This window comes from Equus przewalskii, chromosome 17 (genome assembly GCF_037783145.1).
Source record: "Equus przewalskii isolate Varuska chromosome 17, EquPr2, whole genome shotgun sequence".
NCBI lineage: Eukaryota > Metazoa > Chordata > Mammalia > Perissodactyla > Equidae > Equus > Equus przewalskii.
The window spans coordinates 56,721,532-56,739,692 of NC_091847.1; the positions used below are offsets into that span (position 1 = coordinate 56,721,532).

General features: G+C 37.3%; 1 protein-coding gene across 10 annotated transcripts in view; it reads right to left on the reverse strand.

The window, feature by feature from the left end:
• The window catches only part of CCDC141 (coiled-coil domain containing 141), a 181,578-nt gene that overhangs the window by 119,172 nt on the left and 44,245 nt on the right, over positions 1 to 18,161 (reverse strand). For all 10 annotated transcript variants that reach the window (XM_070580351.1, XM_070580350.1, XM_070580349.1 and 7 more), the window contains 2 exons: positions 8,768 to 8,959; positions 5,217 to 5,325 (listed from right to left, as the gene is read on the reverse strand). In XM_070580351.1, the coding sequence (XP_070436452.1) occupies positions 5,217 to 5,325; positions 8,768 to 8,959 (301 nt within the window). The remainder of the gene's footprint in view (positions 1 to 5,216; positions 5,326 to 8,767; positions 8,960 to 18,161) is intronic.

Here is an 18,161-nt window from a genome sequence, read left to right on the forward strand (position 1 = left end):
CAAACCAGACTGGATTAAATCCTCCTATCAAGTGTTCTCATAGCACAGTGTTCCTCTCATTACAGCTCTTATCACGGCTATAGTTTGACATTTATGTGTCGGGCTAGTTGCATAACATCTGTCTTTGCTGCTAGGCTTCAACGCAATATGAAGACAGAGACCATGACTGTCTCCCAAGCACTTAGCATAATGACTGGCAAAGGGGAGATGTTCAATAATTTTTGTAGAATGCTTGAATGAGATATAACGTATTAAAAGAAGAAGCAGAATTAGGAGAGCTATAAATGCTAGGGATCAGCAGTCTTCCAGAGATGTAAAAAAGAGACATTGAGAAGACTTGGGGTTTTGTGATGGGTAAGTGATGCAAACAGCAGCCAAGTTACCAGGTTGAGAAGTGGGAAGGTAGTGATGAAGAGAAGTCAACAATACAGGACAATCTTTGGGACATTTGTTGTTAGGAGAAAAAAAGAAAGGATAGAATATCAGTAGGGTTGAATATACTGCCTTTTTTTTTTTTTTCAGGATGGGGAGAACTGTGAAGAATATCCAGGAACTAAGCACCTTACCAAGCATCACACTGCTAGAAATGGACAAACCAGTGCTAAAAGCCAAGTATCCTGACTGGCAGCTCAGTTCTTCCCACTATGCTGTGGCTCTGTCCTTCAGCATCCTAACATGTGACAGTTATCTACACAGCAACGATTAGGCTACAGTAGTTGGGCCAGTTGTCTCTTTTGTCTGACACCTTTTTGTGAGAGCTAGAAGAGAGAATGAGATAAGAGAAGATACCATAAAGAGCTATTTTGAAATGAAAAGGAAAGAATTTGAAGTAGTTTATGTCACATGACTTAGATCTGTCCAAAAAGTATTAAGTGGTGCTATTGGCCGGTGACGAAGGTGTGATTACCTGCACTGGGCAATTCGACTGCGAGTCAACAACGCAAAGAAACAAACAATAAAAACAACCACAGGCTGGAACCAGGACAGAGGATGGGATAATTCAAATAGGATAAGAAAAGTCAGGGAGAACATTAAAACTAGAGTACCTCTCTTAAACAAAGAAATAGAAATAAACATGAATAAAATGAGAGGGGAAAGGGTAAAAGAAAAAAAATCTGACTGTCTAGAACAAGGTCTTACGTGGAAATGAAAGAAAGAACTTGAAAATGAGGTGAAAACAGGTTATAGAGGGCCTTGCCTATCAAACCAAAGAGTTGTAATTTGTATAGCCTTAATATAATATTCAGTATGACTGAGTCTCCATATAGATGTGTGTATATTTCCGTTGCATTGAAGAGCTTGTTATGATATTGTGAACAGTTACACACACACACACATACACATACACACACACACAGGAAGTATGGGCAGGTGGCAGGCTTTCCACAGAGTATGTTTTTCCTTCCTTTCCATAACTCGCTCTTACACACTAGATTTTTCAAATGAGAGAGGGAAGCACAACTTTAGCTGCTCAGGGTATTGCAGACTGACAGTGGACCAGGCCAACCTGTTCTGGTCCCCACAAAAGACATATAATTAGCCAAAATTTGAAATCTTTTTCTGGTTTTCTATTTCAACTTCTGCCAAACTAGTTTAACCACTACCACAGTACCAGCAGGCATGCAGCCTCCTGACCCAAAGTTACCCTGGAAGAGGTACCCAGACTACCTTCGGCCTGTTACCTGCTACAATGGCTGTTAAAGGGGAGGAATTGTTCCTTTAGTTCCTTCTGTCGGTTCCTTCGGTGCTTCCTCTGTCAGCTTCTCACGTCTTACTTTTTTACCGTTATTGTTTTCCCAGCTATTTGTTCTATCAGTTGATCATACAATGCGATGTTATTTTTCCTCAAGAGTAACTGTCTAAACATATCATGACCTTCAAGAATTACAAAATCTCTACAGTGCATTTATTTTAAAGGCTGTATTTTTCTGCATATACAAAGCCCTACTTACTGACATAACACCTTTCTTATAGTAGATATTTAATACATTTTTATTAATTGTTTTGGTTAATTGTCATTATATCTAAAAAATAATATTAAAGTACATTTTAAGCTAATACCTACATAGCTTGCCATAATTATTAAGTATAAATAACAAATTCAAAGTGGATGAATGAAGGCGGACACAGTTAAGTGAATACATAGCTTGCTACACAATCTTTCTAAGTGAGTATTTTCTAAAAAGTATCAGTGACAGCCTTGGCATTGAGATCATGGGTGATATTTCTTCTTAACATGTTTTTAAATATTCCAAATTTCCTCAATGGGATGGTGTTTCTTAAACTCATTCAGTGAGCATTTTCAAATAAACACAAAAGTCGAGAGCATAATATAATGGACTCCAACGAACCTATATTTCAGCTACACTTAAAATATATATAACATCCAAGAAAAAGGAAGTAAAATATGATTGTTCCTTTGAGGAAACTTCGGTATTGTGTTCGTTTTAAGAAGGCCATTGGAAAACTGGAAGCTGCGATTGTGATCCTTCAGAGCTTAGAATCAATTTTTTCTTCCTTAATGTCCCTGTAGTACCTTGTTTATTTCTCAAGTTTGCATCATTCTATCCTGTCTTACATCAGAATTAAATACAAATAACACTCAATAACTATCCTGTGGGGTGGACGCTATTCTAAGTCCTGGAGATTCAGAGATGTGCTAATGCCTGTCCTCCAGAGTCTCACAACCTGGTGATAGAGACAAATAAGGAAATAAATTATTACTACACAGGGTGCCGGGTGGTGTAACACAGTGACCCAGAGGAGCACAGAGGGAATTCACCAATAAATGTGTACATGCCCAATCAAATTATAAGCTTCCGGAGGACAAGGGCCATATACTCCCCTGAGACAAGACTCTGGGTTTCTCACCTGGTATGGGTTCAGAAAATATTGTTTAACTATGTATTGTTGAAGCGAAGGCACCCAGGCTGGTAAGCAGTCTGGAAAAAAAAGGATTTTAACTAACTAGTCAAGTTTCACCCAAAGGAGAGAATACTGGAGAGGACATTATCCAACTATTTCAAGGATTGTCGTGTGGAGGAGGGAACAAACTTATCCTGTAACATTCCAGAGGCCAGAAACTTCAACCCATTCATCCTGGTTCTGATCTCCACAACGTTACAGAATAAGTTTCTTGCATGCAACATACCCTTAGCATTGCTGAATAAGGAAAAAGCACAGGTGAAGCTAATTGAAATAAAGTGAACATTAGGGATAAGTTTAATTAGAGTTTTTCCAGTTACATTATGAACACATTCACATTTTGTGCTACTCACTGATTAATATCTCAGAACCTAATTAGAATTGCTAACTGCACTTATAGATCTATTTTATCCCCTTAAATTTAAAGACAATGGCTATTGCTATGGTCTGAATGTCTGCGTCCCCCTAAAATTCATATGCTGAAATCCTAATGCCCAATGTGACGGTATTAGGAGGCGGGGCCTTTGGGAGGTGATTAGTTCATGAGTGTGGAGCCTTCACGAATGGGATTAGTGTTTTTAGAAGGGGCCTTGAAGAGCTCCCCAACCCCTTCCGCCATGTGACGATACAACGAGAAGTCTGCAGCCTGGAAGAGGACCCTCACCCGGCCACGCTGGCACCCTGATCTCAGACTTCCAGCCTCCAGAACTGTGAGAAATAAATTTCTGCTGTTTATAATCCAGCCAGTCTGTGGTATTTTGTTACAGCGGCCTGAACGGACTAAGACAGATATGAAGCCCTTAACTGAAAATCAGAATTTTGTCTTTGAATATTCATTTCAACTCAGCTAATCTTAATCAGATCCCACTGAATTAGCTGGTTACTAAATTTCACCAATTCCCATTTTAGGAAAACAAAGCCTTTGAAGTCACCATTGGACATACGAATTGAGACTCAGATATCCTGACCAGAGTCCCCTGGAATCCCTGTGCCTCCAGTATCACACAGAGGGACACAGAAATGTCACGATCAACATGCCATCAGGATGGAAGAATATTTCGTATCACAGATATAAATATAAACTATGTTTCCTGTCTCAGCTAGCATTTTTCTCTGTCTCTTCAGGTTAAAAGGAGGCCTGGTGGACTCTTGAAGGCTGTACCCTTGAAAGGTAGGACACTGGTCCCACGGTCAGCTGGATGCCAGGGTACCGCCGCCTAAGGCCTCAGAACAAAGCAACGTGTGCCCTGTGTAAACTGGCTCCCTGGGCCACGGATCCTAGTAACCTTGAAGGAGCCGACAACAACAACAACGCAGCTGCATCCCCAAATATTTATGGAAAAGTCCCTAATTCCACAGCTCCTCGATCCCTCTGGAAAATGCTTCCATTTGACTGCCTCAGCACTGAATCTCTTCAACAAAAGCGTCAGTCACTGTCAGATTTCCAGAGGTAAAATTGCTGTGTGGTGATCATGTTGGTTGGATGAAGATTGAATTGAGACGGCAGAACCTGTCTCAGTGACCTAGACTCCATTCACTTTCCACTATCCTAAGAGGAATTTCATGGGATTCTGTTCCTCCCCTTTGGATCCAGCTAGATTGCTGCTGCTGTACAGAAATGCGTAGGCCATTGCTTTAACGCTGATACTTTAGATGCTGCTTATAATTCCTGTTAGTGAAAGGAACTATAGAACAATAATCAGTTAAAATTGCATGTGTATATGTGGTAGGATCTCGTAAAAATTTACACAGGAAAGACTGAGTTAGCTCAGGGACACTCTTCCTCACACACACACACAAAATCCAGCGGACCAAACAACTGAATCTCCCAGAGTCTCTTCCTTTACCATCCCCTTAGAGTCATTGATAATTACCTCTTTCTTGCAGAAGATGACCAAAAATAAAGCTTTATTTAACCTTTTTTGGAACAAGTTGGGGAGCAGATAAACAGATAAATTAAAAATATGCTGTCATACATGAGCATTCTCATATTAACATCTCTTAAAGCCTTTAAAAGCTCATGTGAAGGGGCTGGCCCCATGGCCGAGTGGTTAAGTTTGTGCGCTCTGCTGCAGGCGGCCCAGTATTTCGTTGGTTTGAACCCTGGGTACTGACATGGCAATGGCACTGCTCATCAAACCACGCTGAGGCAGCATCCCACATGCCACAACTAGAAGGACCCACAATGAAGAATATACAATTATGTGCTGGGGGGCTTTGGGAAGAAAAAGGAAAAAAATAAAATCTTTAAAAAAAAAAAAGCTCATGTGAGAAATAAACGTATTTCTTGCCTTTGGTATGATGTTCATGGAGGTGAAGCAGCGATTTCAAGGACTCGGTACTCTCAAACTCCTGAGAGTTCTGGAGGAAATCTTCGGCTTGGTCTATTTTAATGGCAAACTACAACAGAAATACAGGGGAAAGACAGTTGAAAAAATAAAAATCAATATGCCACTTTTAGTTATTTGTAGACGTTTTTCATAAATTAATGACCCAGCTGACTGTGTATGTGTTTGTGGGTTTGTGTGGTGATGTGTGTGTTTGCTTGCGCTGGCTTAGGTTGTTTGTGTGATGGCGTGTGTTTGCATGTAGTCAATTTACAGAGTGCCAAGGTAAGGACTTTCTGCTCATTCCTTTGTATTCCTTTCATACCTGCAAATATGTCATATATGCTAAAATAAACCAACTCATTTACTGTTCAAATGTCTGTTAAAATTTTCAACTAAAATTATTGCATCCTATGTAATTAATACAGCCACTTTCAATATTCTAAGGCAGTTTGTCACAGAATAATGAGAAATTTTTCTAAGAGAAACCAATAAATTTTGGCCAACAGGTAACCCACATAATTATAAGTAAATTTAACTTAAGAACCATTTAGAGAGAAGGATGAAATTTAGGGTCTTTTCCTCTATGGGCCCTAGAACTGAAAAATGCAAATTTCAGAATAATACATAGTCTAATCCCATTTCTACACTTGATCTTAGCCAGGAGGCCAAGAAGCAACGTCTAATCCCATTTCTTACACAAAACAAAAATATGTCTATTTGTACAGAAAGTGGTCTGAAAAGATACACACAAAGGGTTACAATTATGAGAAGGAACGGGATTAGGGATAGGTGAGGGGAGGTAAACTTTTAGCTTTTAAATGTATAATTTGTAATTTTGTTTGCATTTTTATCAATGACTTTATGGATTATTTATATAAATAAAAATGGCATTAGATGCAGCAAGAATGGAAAATTTGTCCTCTATTTCAAGAAAACAAGGAACAGCAATTTGACATCCTAAATGGTGAGCAATATGACTGGTCTCTCTTTTTGTGTTTCTCCATGGAGGAAGAATGAAGGGGAGATGGCTGAAGTGATGGTAAAATTCTCAGGAGAATAATCTTAGAAACAAATTTTAGAAGAGGGCAAAACGTATTTGGTTATGCCAGTACAGTATATCCATAGTGAGAGACAAATAGCAGTTTGTTTTAGCACTAAGTTTCAAAGGTAATTATGGCAGTTTATAAGGACATTTTATCAACATGTTCAGCTTTAGATCAGGCATAGAATAAACTCATAAAGGCAAGGTATCAGTGAGACAGACACAAAAGCCTATCACAGTGCTTGTCTTCTTTCTCAAGTTTTCTCCAGACTATCATCTTTAAATTTGGGCATTTTTAATATTTTTCTGTATCTACTTGGTTAACACAATCTACCATATTTTGATTATGACAATAGCCACATAAATCCAGTTACAAATAGCATGGAATTATAGGAGAGAGACTGATGAGCATGTCCCCTTTGGAAATGCAGAGACGGCCTCCCCCATCCTGTTAGAAAAACTGGATGGACGCAAGCCACTGTCAGTTAGGGACAGTGTTCCTAAACTCTAGCACAGTGTTGAGAAGAGAACAACCTATCTAATGGCTAAGTCTGTGAGCCTGAAACCATATTGTAATACTACCAACCACACAGAAGAAGTCATTTTGTATTTCTAAAGAACTCCCTCACGCACATAGTTCAATAACGGGATCCTAGCCACACGTCATTTACAACTCTAATTCATTCCATGTCTAGTAAATAATTTTAAGGACTTTCCTTAAAGAGAAACTTCAAAGAGAGGGGGGAAAAAACCTCGTAGGTGATTTGATTTTTCCCTTGTAGAATATTATGAAAAGTTTTAGTTATTGTATAACTTAAATCTATATTTCAACTTATTTGAAATTTTAAAAAAACAAACCAACAGATAATCCTTTACTCAGAAAAAGCTTCCCTAAAGTTTTAACTTTTATCTCATGGGTATTTTCCTTTGCTTACTTTTCTTCTTTCTGCAGCTTGTGTAGGATAAAAGCGGCACCAGGAGGACACTTTCCAAAGACCCTATTCTTAATTTCACCCTCACCTTTTTTTTTAAATCACTAAAGTAAATTGCTTTGGCAAACACAAGGGGCAGGGAAGCTTACATAAGAGTTTGCCTTCAGCTTAGCATGAAGTGGTCCACGGAATTGGAAGCAGAATAATACAAAGAACAATTTGTCTTTTCACTAAGAATCAGAGTGCTATGTTGAGTTAAGCTGACTTAGTATTTCCTTTGATTTCATGTAATACATGGCAGTAATTTCTCATCATACAGAAAATCAGCTAGCATTAACGCTACTACTCAGTGAGAGACAAATATTGGGCCTGATGTCTGAAAAAAGATAATTTCCTGTGCTCAAACTAGCTGAATTTTAAGGGAAGTTGACACTCATATCCCACATATTAGGATGAAATGAATCAGATGTATCTATAAGTTGACCCCTGTAGATATATTTCACCTGGTTTATTTCTTTTCCAGAAAGAAAATTGTGCATGGAACTCTTTCCCAAGAGGATCTGTAAAATGAATTGTGAGCTGCACTTCAGTGTCCCTTGTAGAAAACAAACCTTGAAAGTTACAATAAGGTTTTTGCTCCTTCCTTTACTTTTAAACGAGTTCATGATGCATGAGATTGTCTACCTCAATTTTTGTGTTCTATTACTAATCTCCTCTCCTTCATTATTTTGGATTTAAGTCCTGAATTTTCAGTTTGGAAATGCCATGTTTTTCAAAGCTAGTGCTTTATCATAATGAAGCAGGGCTCTCACATCAAAATGAATGTACCGCCACTTGACAGCGAAGTTAAAAGCGAAATTTCCAATAACTGTCTTACACCAAATATAACACCTCTTTTGATAACGTTCTTTGAGTCTCACATTTTGAAATTGGGAACCTCAAAAAAATCACAGAATTCAAGAAAAAATCATAGGGAGAAATGACCTTCTTAGGCCCAGAACTTTTTCCTTCCCTTATATTTTAATGAGTTCTAACTAAGGAATCTCAACCGTATGCCTTAGAAAGTACTCTCTAATGTTATGCTTACAAGTCAAACATTCTATGGAATATTCTGAAATTGCCTTTTCATAAGCAGCAGAAGAAATTCTATCCTCCAATTTTTAGTCAACAAGAATACTTTAGACCAACATTTCCTAATAATCCTATAATCAGGGATAATTGTTTAATTTTGTAACTGTATTACTATCTTCTAAAGAGGGAAATAAATCATAATGACTTATGGGTAAGAGTTCCCATTTTCACTTAATATTTTACTTAATTTTAATTAAGTGTACTTAGTTTTTGTTTGAAAGGCTACATTTAAAATACTAATAATTTTATTTTTTGACAATCAAAAATTAAATGTATTGTATATATCTTGGTTATTCTGCCATATTTTTTAACTGATTGCAATGACTATTTGTGGAAATGAAACATTTTCAGGAGTGCTAATCATTTGCTCTGATGTGGAGGAGGGAGAAATTGTCTTCAACACAAACCTCCAAGGCATTTTCAAAAAATTCCGAGGTCAACCTGAGGAGCTGCCTTCTTTTCTCAAGCATGGAGACCAGCGCTGCCCACGCTTCCCCCAGGGTGTTGGCCATGGCGTCGTACACCCGACTCTGATCCTTGTTCTCTTCAGCTGTCTTGTCTGCTTCCTCCAAGAGGTCCCATACCTGATCTTCCAAAGCCTGAGTCCAGGAAAGAAAGGGCATAAGGCAGAATGTCACTCAGCGTGAGAACACAAGATCACATTTTAAACGTTTGGATATTTGAATTTTATGTGGTCTAGGAAGGTCTAGAAGACACTTTATAAACACAAAGTGCTATGTAGGCAGGCCAATCAAGCAGGCAAGAGGGTGCAGTGGAGATCGTGGTCAACTAGGGAGCAAGGCCAGGTGAAAGGCACACACGTTTAAACATTGTTCAGACACTGTAGAGATTTATTCCCAAGAATATAGAATATTATGCTGACCTCACATTTCAAACAAAATAAAACTAATTAGAACACATCCAGAGGGAGTGATCAAGAGAAAAATTGTGAGAAATGAACCCAGCAAAACTTACAGTTTATTCTAAATAATTGTTATGGTGGATATGCTCGTGAAGCTTGATGTAAATGTTAAGAATAAGTTCTTGAAAGAGAATATTCATAATGTAAAAATGAAGACATCTGTAACTAATGTTACAGATTGTCTGAACAGAATGCAGAAGATGAAGGGGAGCACGTGCTCAGGTAACTCTGTCAGTGGGGTTAGGACGAGGCTCCCACACATTCTGTTTCATTCTCGACGTTGGCACCAAAATAAACGCACAACTTTAAAAAATATAATAGACTAAAAATAATATGAATAAATTATAAAAATCACAGAAAAGGGGACTAAAATGTGATAAAGCCAAATACAAAAAGAAAACAAAAGAAAGAAGAGCACATTTATTAGGATACACACAAAAAACAAAACACGATGGTAGCAATACGATTGACTATCAGTTAAGACAAAAAAAGTGGATGAGTTAACTTTTTCAATTAAAAGACAAACATTATCAGATTAAGGTTTTTAAAAATTCAACTAATTTATGTTTGCCAGAGTCACCCCTAAACTAAAAGGATATGATTTTTGAAAATAAAGAGACGAGATATACCAGGCAAAGACATATACAAAGAAAGGAAGACTAGCAATATTAATCTCAGATGAATTCAAAATCAAAACAAAAATCATTCAGATTAAAAAATGGTATTTTATATTAATAAATAGTACAATACACAGTAAAGATAAGGTACTCACAAACCTTTACATTTGTACCACTGAAATATTTAAAGTAGATAAACCCAGTCAGACGACAACGCAATAAAAGTAAAAATAATGACAAAAGCCCAGAAAATAAAACAAATCTCTTAGAAAATTTAAGAAAACACTTTAAAGAATAATGCTTGAGGTCCAGCCTGTTGGCGTAGCAGTTAAGTTTGCGTGCTCCACTTTAGCAGCCTTGGGTTCGTGAGTTTGGATCCTGGGTGCAGACCTATACACCACTCATCAAGCTATGCTGTGGTAGCATCCCACAGACAAAATAGGAGAAGACTGGCATGGATGTTAGCTCAGGGACAATCTTCTTCAAGCAAAAAGAGGAAGATTGGCAACAGATGTTAGCCCAGGGCCAATCTTCCTTACACAAATAATAGTAATAATAATAATAATGTTTGGATTAAATAGAGAATTATAACTGCAATCACAGATTGCTTTTAAAAAAGATAAAAATGAGGCTACTATGTTTGAAAACAAGATAATCTTACAGCTGATTTTATGCTCAGATACAATTCATAGCATTAGACAATTTTGTTTTTAAAAAAGAGGAAAATTAATTAAACATTCAAGTCTAAATTATACAAAAAATAATAAAATTAAACAAAAATTAAAGATTAACTGATTAGATACAAAATGAGAAACTAACAAAATAGAAAATACATAAGAATTTATTTTTTAAAAAGTTGGTTCATTGAAAAGCCAAATGAAAGATAAAAATATCTGACAGATGTCAATGAAAATAACAAAATAGATACCTCCAATAGTTCATCCCTTTATAGAAACACCAAAAAAGCAAGTAAAACTGTCTTAACATTGCGAAAACTCTGGAAAATAATCAAAGGTTTATAGCAATCAAGAAAGCAAAGCAAGAAAAAGCCAACCTAAGAATGGTAGGAAAGAACTGTTTTCGCTTGCCCTTGTCCATCTGCTCCTGGTTCATCAGAAACCACCAGTGTGGATAAAAAATAAGACCCAACTATATATTGTCTACAAGAAACCCCCTTTAAATATAAAGGCATAGAGAGATTAATATAAATGGATGGAGAAAGATATATTATGCTAAACTAATATAAAGAGAACTGGAGTAGCTATATTAATTACAGACAGAGTATATTTCAGAGCAAGGAATATTATGAGGGATTAAGATGGGCATTCCATAATGATAAAGGGGTCAATCTCCAAGAAGACATAATAATCCTAAACATGTAAGCACCTAACAACTGAGCATCAAAATATGTGAGGCAAAAACTAATAGAACTGCAATAACAGACCAATCTACTATTATAGTTAGAGACTTCAACACTTCTCTATCAGTAATCGACATATGCAGCGGGCAGAAAATTATTAAGATATAATTGAACTGAACAGCACCATCAATCAACTGGATATAATTGACATGCAGAGACTACTACATCCTGCAACAGCAGAATACACATTCTTCTCAAGCTTCATATATATATATATATGAAAAAAGATTTAAAATCAAACTCTGAGCTTCTACCCTAGGAAATGAGAGAAAGAAGAGTAAATTAAATATAAAGTAGGCAGAAGACACGAAGTAATAAAAATTAGAGGAGAAATCAATGAAATGAAAACAATAATCAATGAAATCAAAAACAGGTTCTAAGATCAATAAAATTGATAAACCTCTAGCCAAGCTAATCAAGAATAAAAGAGAGAAGAAACACATTACGAACATCAAAATTGAAAGAGGGACCATAGCTACTGATCACATGGATAATAAAAGGATAATAAAAGAATATTATAAACAACTCTATGGTTACAACTTTGATAACTTAGATGAAATTGACAAATTCCTTGAAAGACGTAATCTATCAAAACTCACAAAAGGAGGAATAGGTAACCTGAATAGGTCTATGTCTATCAAGTAAATTGAATCACTGATTAATAACCTCCCAAGCAAGAAAGCACTAGGGCGAGATGGTTTCACTGGTGAGTTTTACTAAACATTTAAAGAAGAAATGACACCAGAACTAATAAACAAATTCAGCCGAGTTTCAGTGTACAAAAACCACAACTATACAATATTTAGAAGAAAACATAGGAGTAAATCTTCATCACCTTAAATTTAGCAATAGTTTTTTAGATATGACACCAGAAGTATAAGCAACAAGAACAAAAAATGGAGAAATTGGACTTCATCAAAATTAAGAACTTTTGTCATCAAAGGACTTTGTTAAAGAAATGACACGAAAATGTATAGAATGGAAGAAAATATTTACAAATCATACATCTGATAAGGGTCTAGTATACAGAATATATAAAGAACTCTTCCAACTTAATAAAAAGGCAAACAACACAACTATAAAATAGGCAAAGGACTTCAAAAAACATTTCTCCAAAGAAGATATGCAAATGACAAACAAGTGCGTGAAAAGATGCTGAACATCATTAGTCATTAGAGAAACGCAAATCAAAACCACAATGAGATACCACTTCACACCCACTAGGATGGCTATATATGTTTTTAAAAACGGAAAATAACGAGTGCTGGCAAGAATGTAGAGAAATTGGAGTCCTCATACACTGCTGGTGGGAATGTAGAATGGTTCAGCTGCAGTAGAAAACATGTTGGCATTTCTTCATAGAATTACCACATGACCCAGCAATTACACCCCTAGGAATATATCCAAGGGAAGTAAAAATATATGTCCACATAAAAACATGTACATGAGTGTCATAGCAGCACTATTCACAACAGTCAAAAGGTAGAAACAGCCCGTGTCCATCAACTGATGGATGGATGAACAAAATGTGCTACATCTATACAACGGGATATTATTAGCCATAAAACGGGATGAAATACTGAAACATCCTACAACATGGGTGGACCTCTAAAACATTATGCTAAGTGAGAGAAGTCAGATACAAATGCACATAATGTATGATTCCACTTGTATGAAGTATCCAGAATAAGTAAATCCACAGAGACAGAAAGCAGACTGGTGGTTGCCAGAGGCTGGGAAGAGGGGGAATAGGGAACGACTGCTTAATGGGTCCAGGGTCTTCTTTTTTTTTTGTTTTTTTTCTTTTTTTGGAGGAAGATTAGCCCTCAGCTAACTACTGCCAGTCCTCCTCTTTTTGCTGAGGAAGCCTGACTCTGAGCTAACATCCGTGCCCATCTTCCTCTAGTTTATACGTGGGACGCTTACCACAGCATGGCTGCCAAGCAGTGCCATGTCCGCACCGGGATCCGAACCAGCGAACCCCGGGCCGCCAAGAAGCGGAACGTGCGAACTTAACCGCTGCGCCACCGGGTCAGCCCCTCCAGGGTCTTCTTTTGACGAGATGTGTTGGAAATGTTTTGGAACCAGACAGAGGTGGTGGTTGCACAGCACCTCTGAATTGTACACTTTTAAATGGTTAGTTTTATGTTATATGAATTTCACCTCAATAAGAAAAATTCTTAAAAACTTCTAATGCATTTAAAAAGGAGCAAAATGATATACAAATAACAAAATATATAAGATTGAGATTAAGAGGCTGTAAATGAATATAGCAAGTTTTGGGTTTTCTTTAAAAGAAATATTTCTGTTAATAAATTTTAAAACTGGGATAAAAATGGAAAATTCCTTAAAAATGTGTTAACAAAATTGTCCTAAGAAAATCTTATCATTATCTTCCTCATCATCACTATCATTACTACCCTCGTCACAGTGTATATTGGATAATTTCTCAAGAAAATATGTCCCCAAAGGTACCAATCCTGGAGAGTTTTCACTTTCTTAATTTTTTTATCTTGCTTCATTTTAAGACAAATATCAGCAACCTTCAGGAAACATAAACAGACATATTACGCTGCTTAACCTACTTCAAACATTAAAAAAAGAATCATTCTAATTCATTTAAAAATACTAGCATGTTTCAGATATCAAAACTTAAGACAGTACCAAAAATTATAGTCCAATGTTATTTATGATTATATTATTCTAAATAAAATATAATCAGATTAAATACCACAGTATATTAAAGTATAATACACATACAACCATATGGATTTTCAAAACTCAGCAAGCTGTACACTTAAAAAAGAGTGAATTTTACTGTATGTAAATTCCATCTCAATAAAATCAACTTAAAAAAAAATACCACCACCAAGTACGGTTTAGTCTCAAAGAGCAAGGTTGGTTTAATATTAGCAAATTAAGTTAGTAATTTAATACCTTAACAGATTTAAGAAAACTTACAGACACCGAAAAGATCTTGGGAAAAATTCATCATTCATTTCTGATTAAAATTTATCTCAAGAGAAAAAAAGGCTATTTTCTTAATGAAAAAGAACAGTTATTTGACAACAAGAGCAAGCATCTTCCTAACTGGTCAAAATTAGAATCTGTCAAGAATCCATTCCCCTCATTAAACATTGCTTTGGAATGGTCAGACCATGTGATAAGCTAAGAAAAAGGGTGATATGATTGCCTAGCTAGTGTTCCCAAGAAAATCAACTAAAAAATTAAATAACTAATTTTAAAGTTCAATAAGTAATCTAATTATAAGATAACTAAGAATCGGTAAGAATCTGTGAAGATTTTTTAGTAATTTAAAATCAACTTTATTGAACTTATAGTTTGCTTGTAACAAAATGTACCCATTTCATGTATTGCTCACAGAATTTTGACTCATGTATACGTCTAAGGAACATCACCATGGTAAGATACAGAGAGAACAGTTCCATCACCCTGAAAGTTGACTTGTAGCCCTTCCCAGTCAACCCTGCCCACTTCATGCCACAGGGTGCCACCGATCTGCCCTCTGTCACCTTAGGTTCCAGTTGCCTTTTCTGGAGTTTCACATAAATGATATTGCACAGTATGTAATCTTTTGTGTCTGGCTTCTTTCATTCAGGATGAGGTTTTTGAGATCCACCCATGCTCTTGCATGTATCCTTTTTATCATGGAGTAATATTCCACTGAAAAAATATATCACAATTTGTTTATCTAGATAAATGTTGACATTTGAGTGTTTCCAATTTCTGGCTATGATGTCTAAACGTGCACTGAGTTTTTCTTGATATTTACCTGGGTGTTTTCTAACGAGTTTTACTTTCTTATTTACACCTTCTTGTATACTTTGAATTTTTTTTTTGCTTGAGGATGATTAGCCCTGAGCTTACATCTGTGCTAATCTTTCTCCACTTTAAATGTGGGTCGCATGGCTGATGAATGGTGCAGGTCCATGCTTGGGATCTGAACCCATGAAGCCAGACCGCTGAAGAGGAGTGCTCCAAACTTAACCACTATGCCACAGGGCTGGCCCCTGTTTTGAATTTTTTAATAATGAGAATATGTTATTTCTATCATTGGGGAAAATGTCCTGTTCATTTTTGCAATTACATAAAATAGAACCATTCTGAAAACAAAACCTGCCATTGCTATACCGGAACAGGGGACCTGAGTTATCTCCAATTAGAATTCTAGGACAGTTCTTTCCTTCCTTACACTTTCAAATTATATCCTAAGGCATATTAAACCATTTACTTGTATTGTTATTCCCAATTGTTTGCTGTTTCTCCCTGTAAAAGGATTACAGTCTCCTGCCTCCTGGCATCAAACTTGTCCATGTGACTTTTTCAGACTAATGACAGGAGTTTTGTGTGCTACTCCTGAGCAGAAGTTTTAAGAACCAGTGAAAGACCCCATCATTTTTCTCTTCATAGAAGGGAATGCTCCTTCAGCCTGAATCCTATAATAAAGAAGACATGCAAAATGGAACTGCGATTGCCATGAAGCCAACGTGAAATGTGAGGAAGAAGGAAAATCTGTCACTGTGAGCCACTGCCATTGGGGGTTGTTCATTACCCTCGCCTGGTCAGATAAATTCACAAATGTAAACTCATTTGTTGTGCAGTATATATCCAAGGTTCTCTCATGCTTAATAAAGAAGGAAAATAAAATTCATAATGCAACAAAACAAAAAATCTAGCCTGATAATTTCATAACTAACTCAAGAAAGTCTCAGGCAGAGTGGGTGGAACACACCAATGAGCTCTTCAGAGACATCCACGAAACATGAGCAGCTCTGTTCTCTTTGGTGTTTAGGTTAAACCACACAAATGTTTGTCTAAATTGCCAGGAGAGTTAGAGCAATCACGCATAATTTCTTCTCTAGATATTCAAGAGCATAATATCTGGACACTTCCTTCTCATGTGACACGTTTTAGATTATCTTGAAGGCTGGTTAATTTTGTATGTGTGTGTGTCTTCATTTTATGCTTTTTGTCGTTGCAATGAAACACCTTGGCCTTGATTTCTACTTATAATGGGTGTTATCTCAAGAATATATAAGGAGAAGAAAACTATTATACTAGGAGTTTTAAATTCTAAGACGTCTCATTCGTATGACAAAGACCGTAACAAGAATTGAAAGCAGGAAACGTGATAATTCCACAGCAGAGATGCAGGGCAGATCAGAAATATCAGGCAGTGGATTCATTCTAGAGCAAAGCAAGTGAGCACAACTTTCAGTGATATTTCTCGGGTTTGACATGAAGGTGATAAGAGAAGTCTGAAAGTTGCCTATTTCTATACCTAATAGGGTCGTCTGCAGAAGTGTTTTCAGTCTTGTTAAACACATAAATAGTTCCTCTTAACACTACTCTTTTCCCACTGAAGTGAGACTTTACAAATCAGCAAAGCAGAGGTTTTGGGGATAAGCAGCTTGAAGGACTACCAATATTTCCTTAGGACTCTCCCATGACCTCCAGTGTGAACCACAAAAACGTTCTACTCACTGCAATCCCAAGGCCAGAACATTCTCGCAGAACCCTCCGGGTTTAATTTGGTACAAGCTGCACTTGGGACTTTCTCCAAGAAAGCCAGCAGACATTTTGCTTTGAGGATTGGCAGAAAACTATCTGCTGCACATTCTCTTGGAATGTAGGTCACTCTTGGGGTGCTGGGATCAGAGGCCACGTACGGTTCCAAGCTCCCCAGGGCCTATCAAACACCGCCTGAAATACTGAAGGAGAGAGGGGCTCAAAGAGAGTGAACCAGGCAGGATTCAGGGAACAGGGAGATTTCTCAGCCAACCCAAAATCTCAGGATAATGATTAGTTGAAGTATATTTCTGTGAGACTCCTAAAATGGAGCATGATCTGAACCCAAAGCCAAAATTCGCCATCCGGGTGTTTGATGAATAGCCTGTATACTTCTGCCTCAGCCTTGGTAAAGGTGTCAGGAAGGCTGCCTGGTTCTTTTAGTGCTCTCTACCTTTCTATGGTTGCCCATGTACCACGTCACCCTGCTGGCCAGGCCTTCCCTTCTGGATCTGGTGTTTACTCATATGCTGCCAACACTCAGGAAGTATTGTTCTACTTTAATGCCCATTGCTAGGCCGCCATGGAAACCACCTCTTTCTTCTCTCTTCTCCTCAAGGAGCAGAGTATATCAGTTAGGGAGCCTGAAACACAAATGCAAATAATGGACTAATGGAGAGGGCTAATGTACTACGCATGCTAATAGTAATGATTTCAAGTCTGTAAAAGAGACACAGGAGCCCTAAGTTCTATCTTAGTCGTATTTATAGCTCCAGCACCTATCAGCAGTTCTCAACTAGAAGCGCCCCAAAGGAATGTCTGGAAACATGTGGAGGCATTTTCAGTTGTCACAGCATGCTTGTGTGATGGGGAGGGATTTGATGAAGGATTGTCTCACCAAACAGAAACCCTACTGAGAAACACTGAAGGCCCTACACATAGTAGGGCTCAGTAAGTGTTTGTGGTAGACCATGTGGGAGAGGGCTAACAGGTTTCTTTCACTTTATCTTGAAAATCACTTCCAAAGCTGTTAGAGGAGAGTTGAGAGGCCAGTTGTTCCACTCTGACATCAGCTTTAGGAAGCCTCCGTTAACAAAACTGCAACACAGCAGCCATTCAAGAGCAGCAGCGCTCCGTTACTTTGGGAGCAAATCCTTTCATGGTTATTAGAAAAAGTTTCCTTACACCAGACCAAAATTTGCCTCCCCTTTCCCCAGACTGCCACACCTCCCAGCTTTCCAATTGTGAAAAACCCTGACGACACCCTGTAAGTCTTCTTTCTCCCTCACTTCTTATTTAGCCCTGAAGAGTTC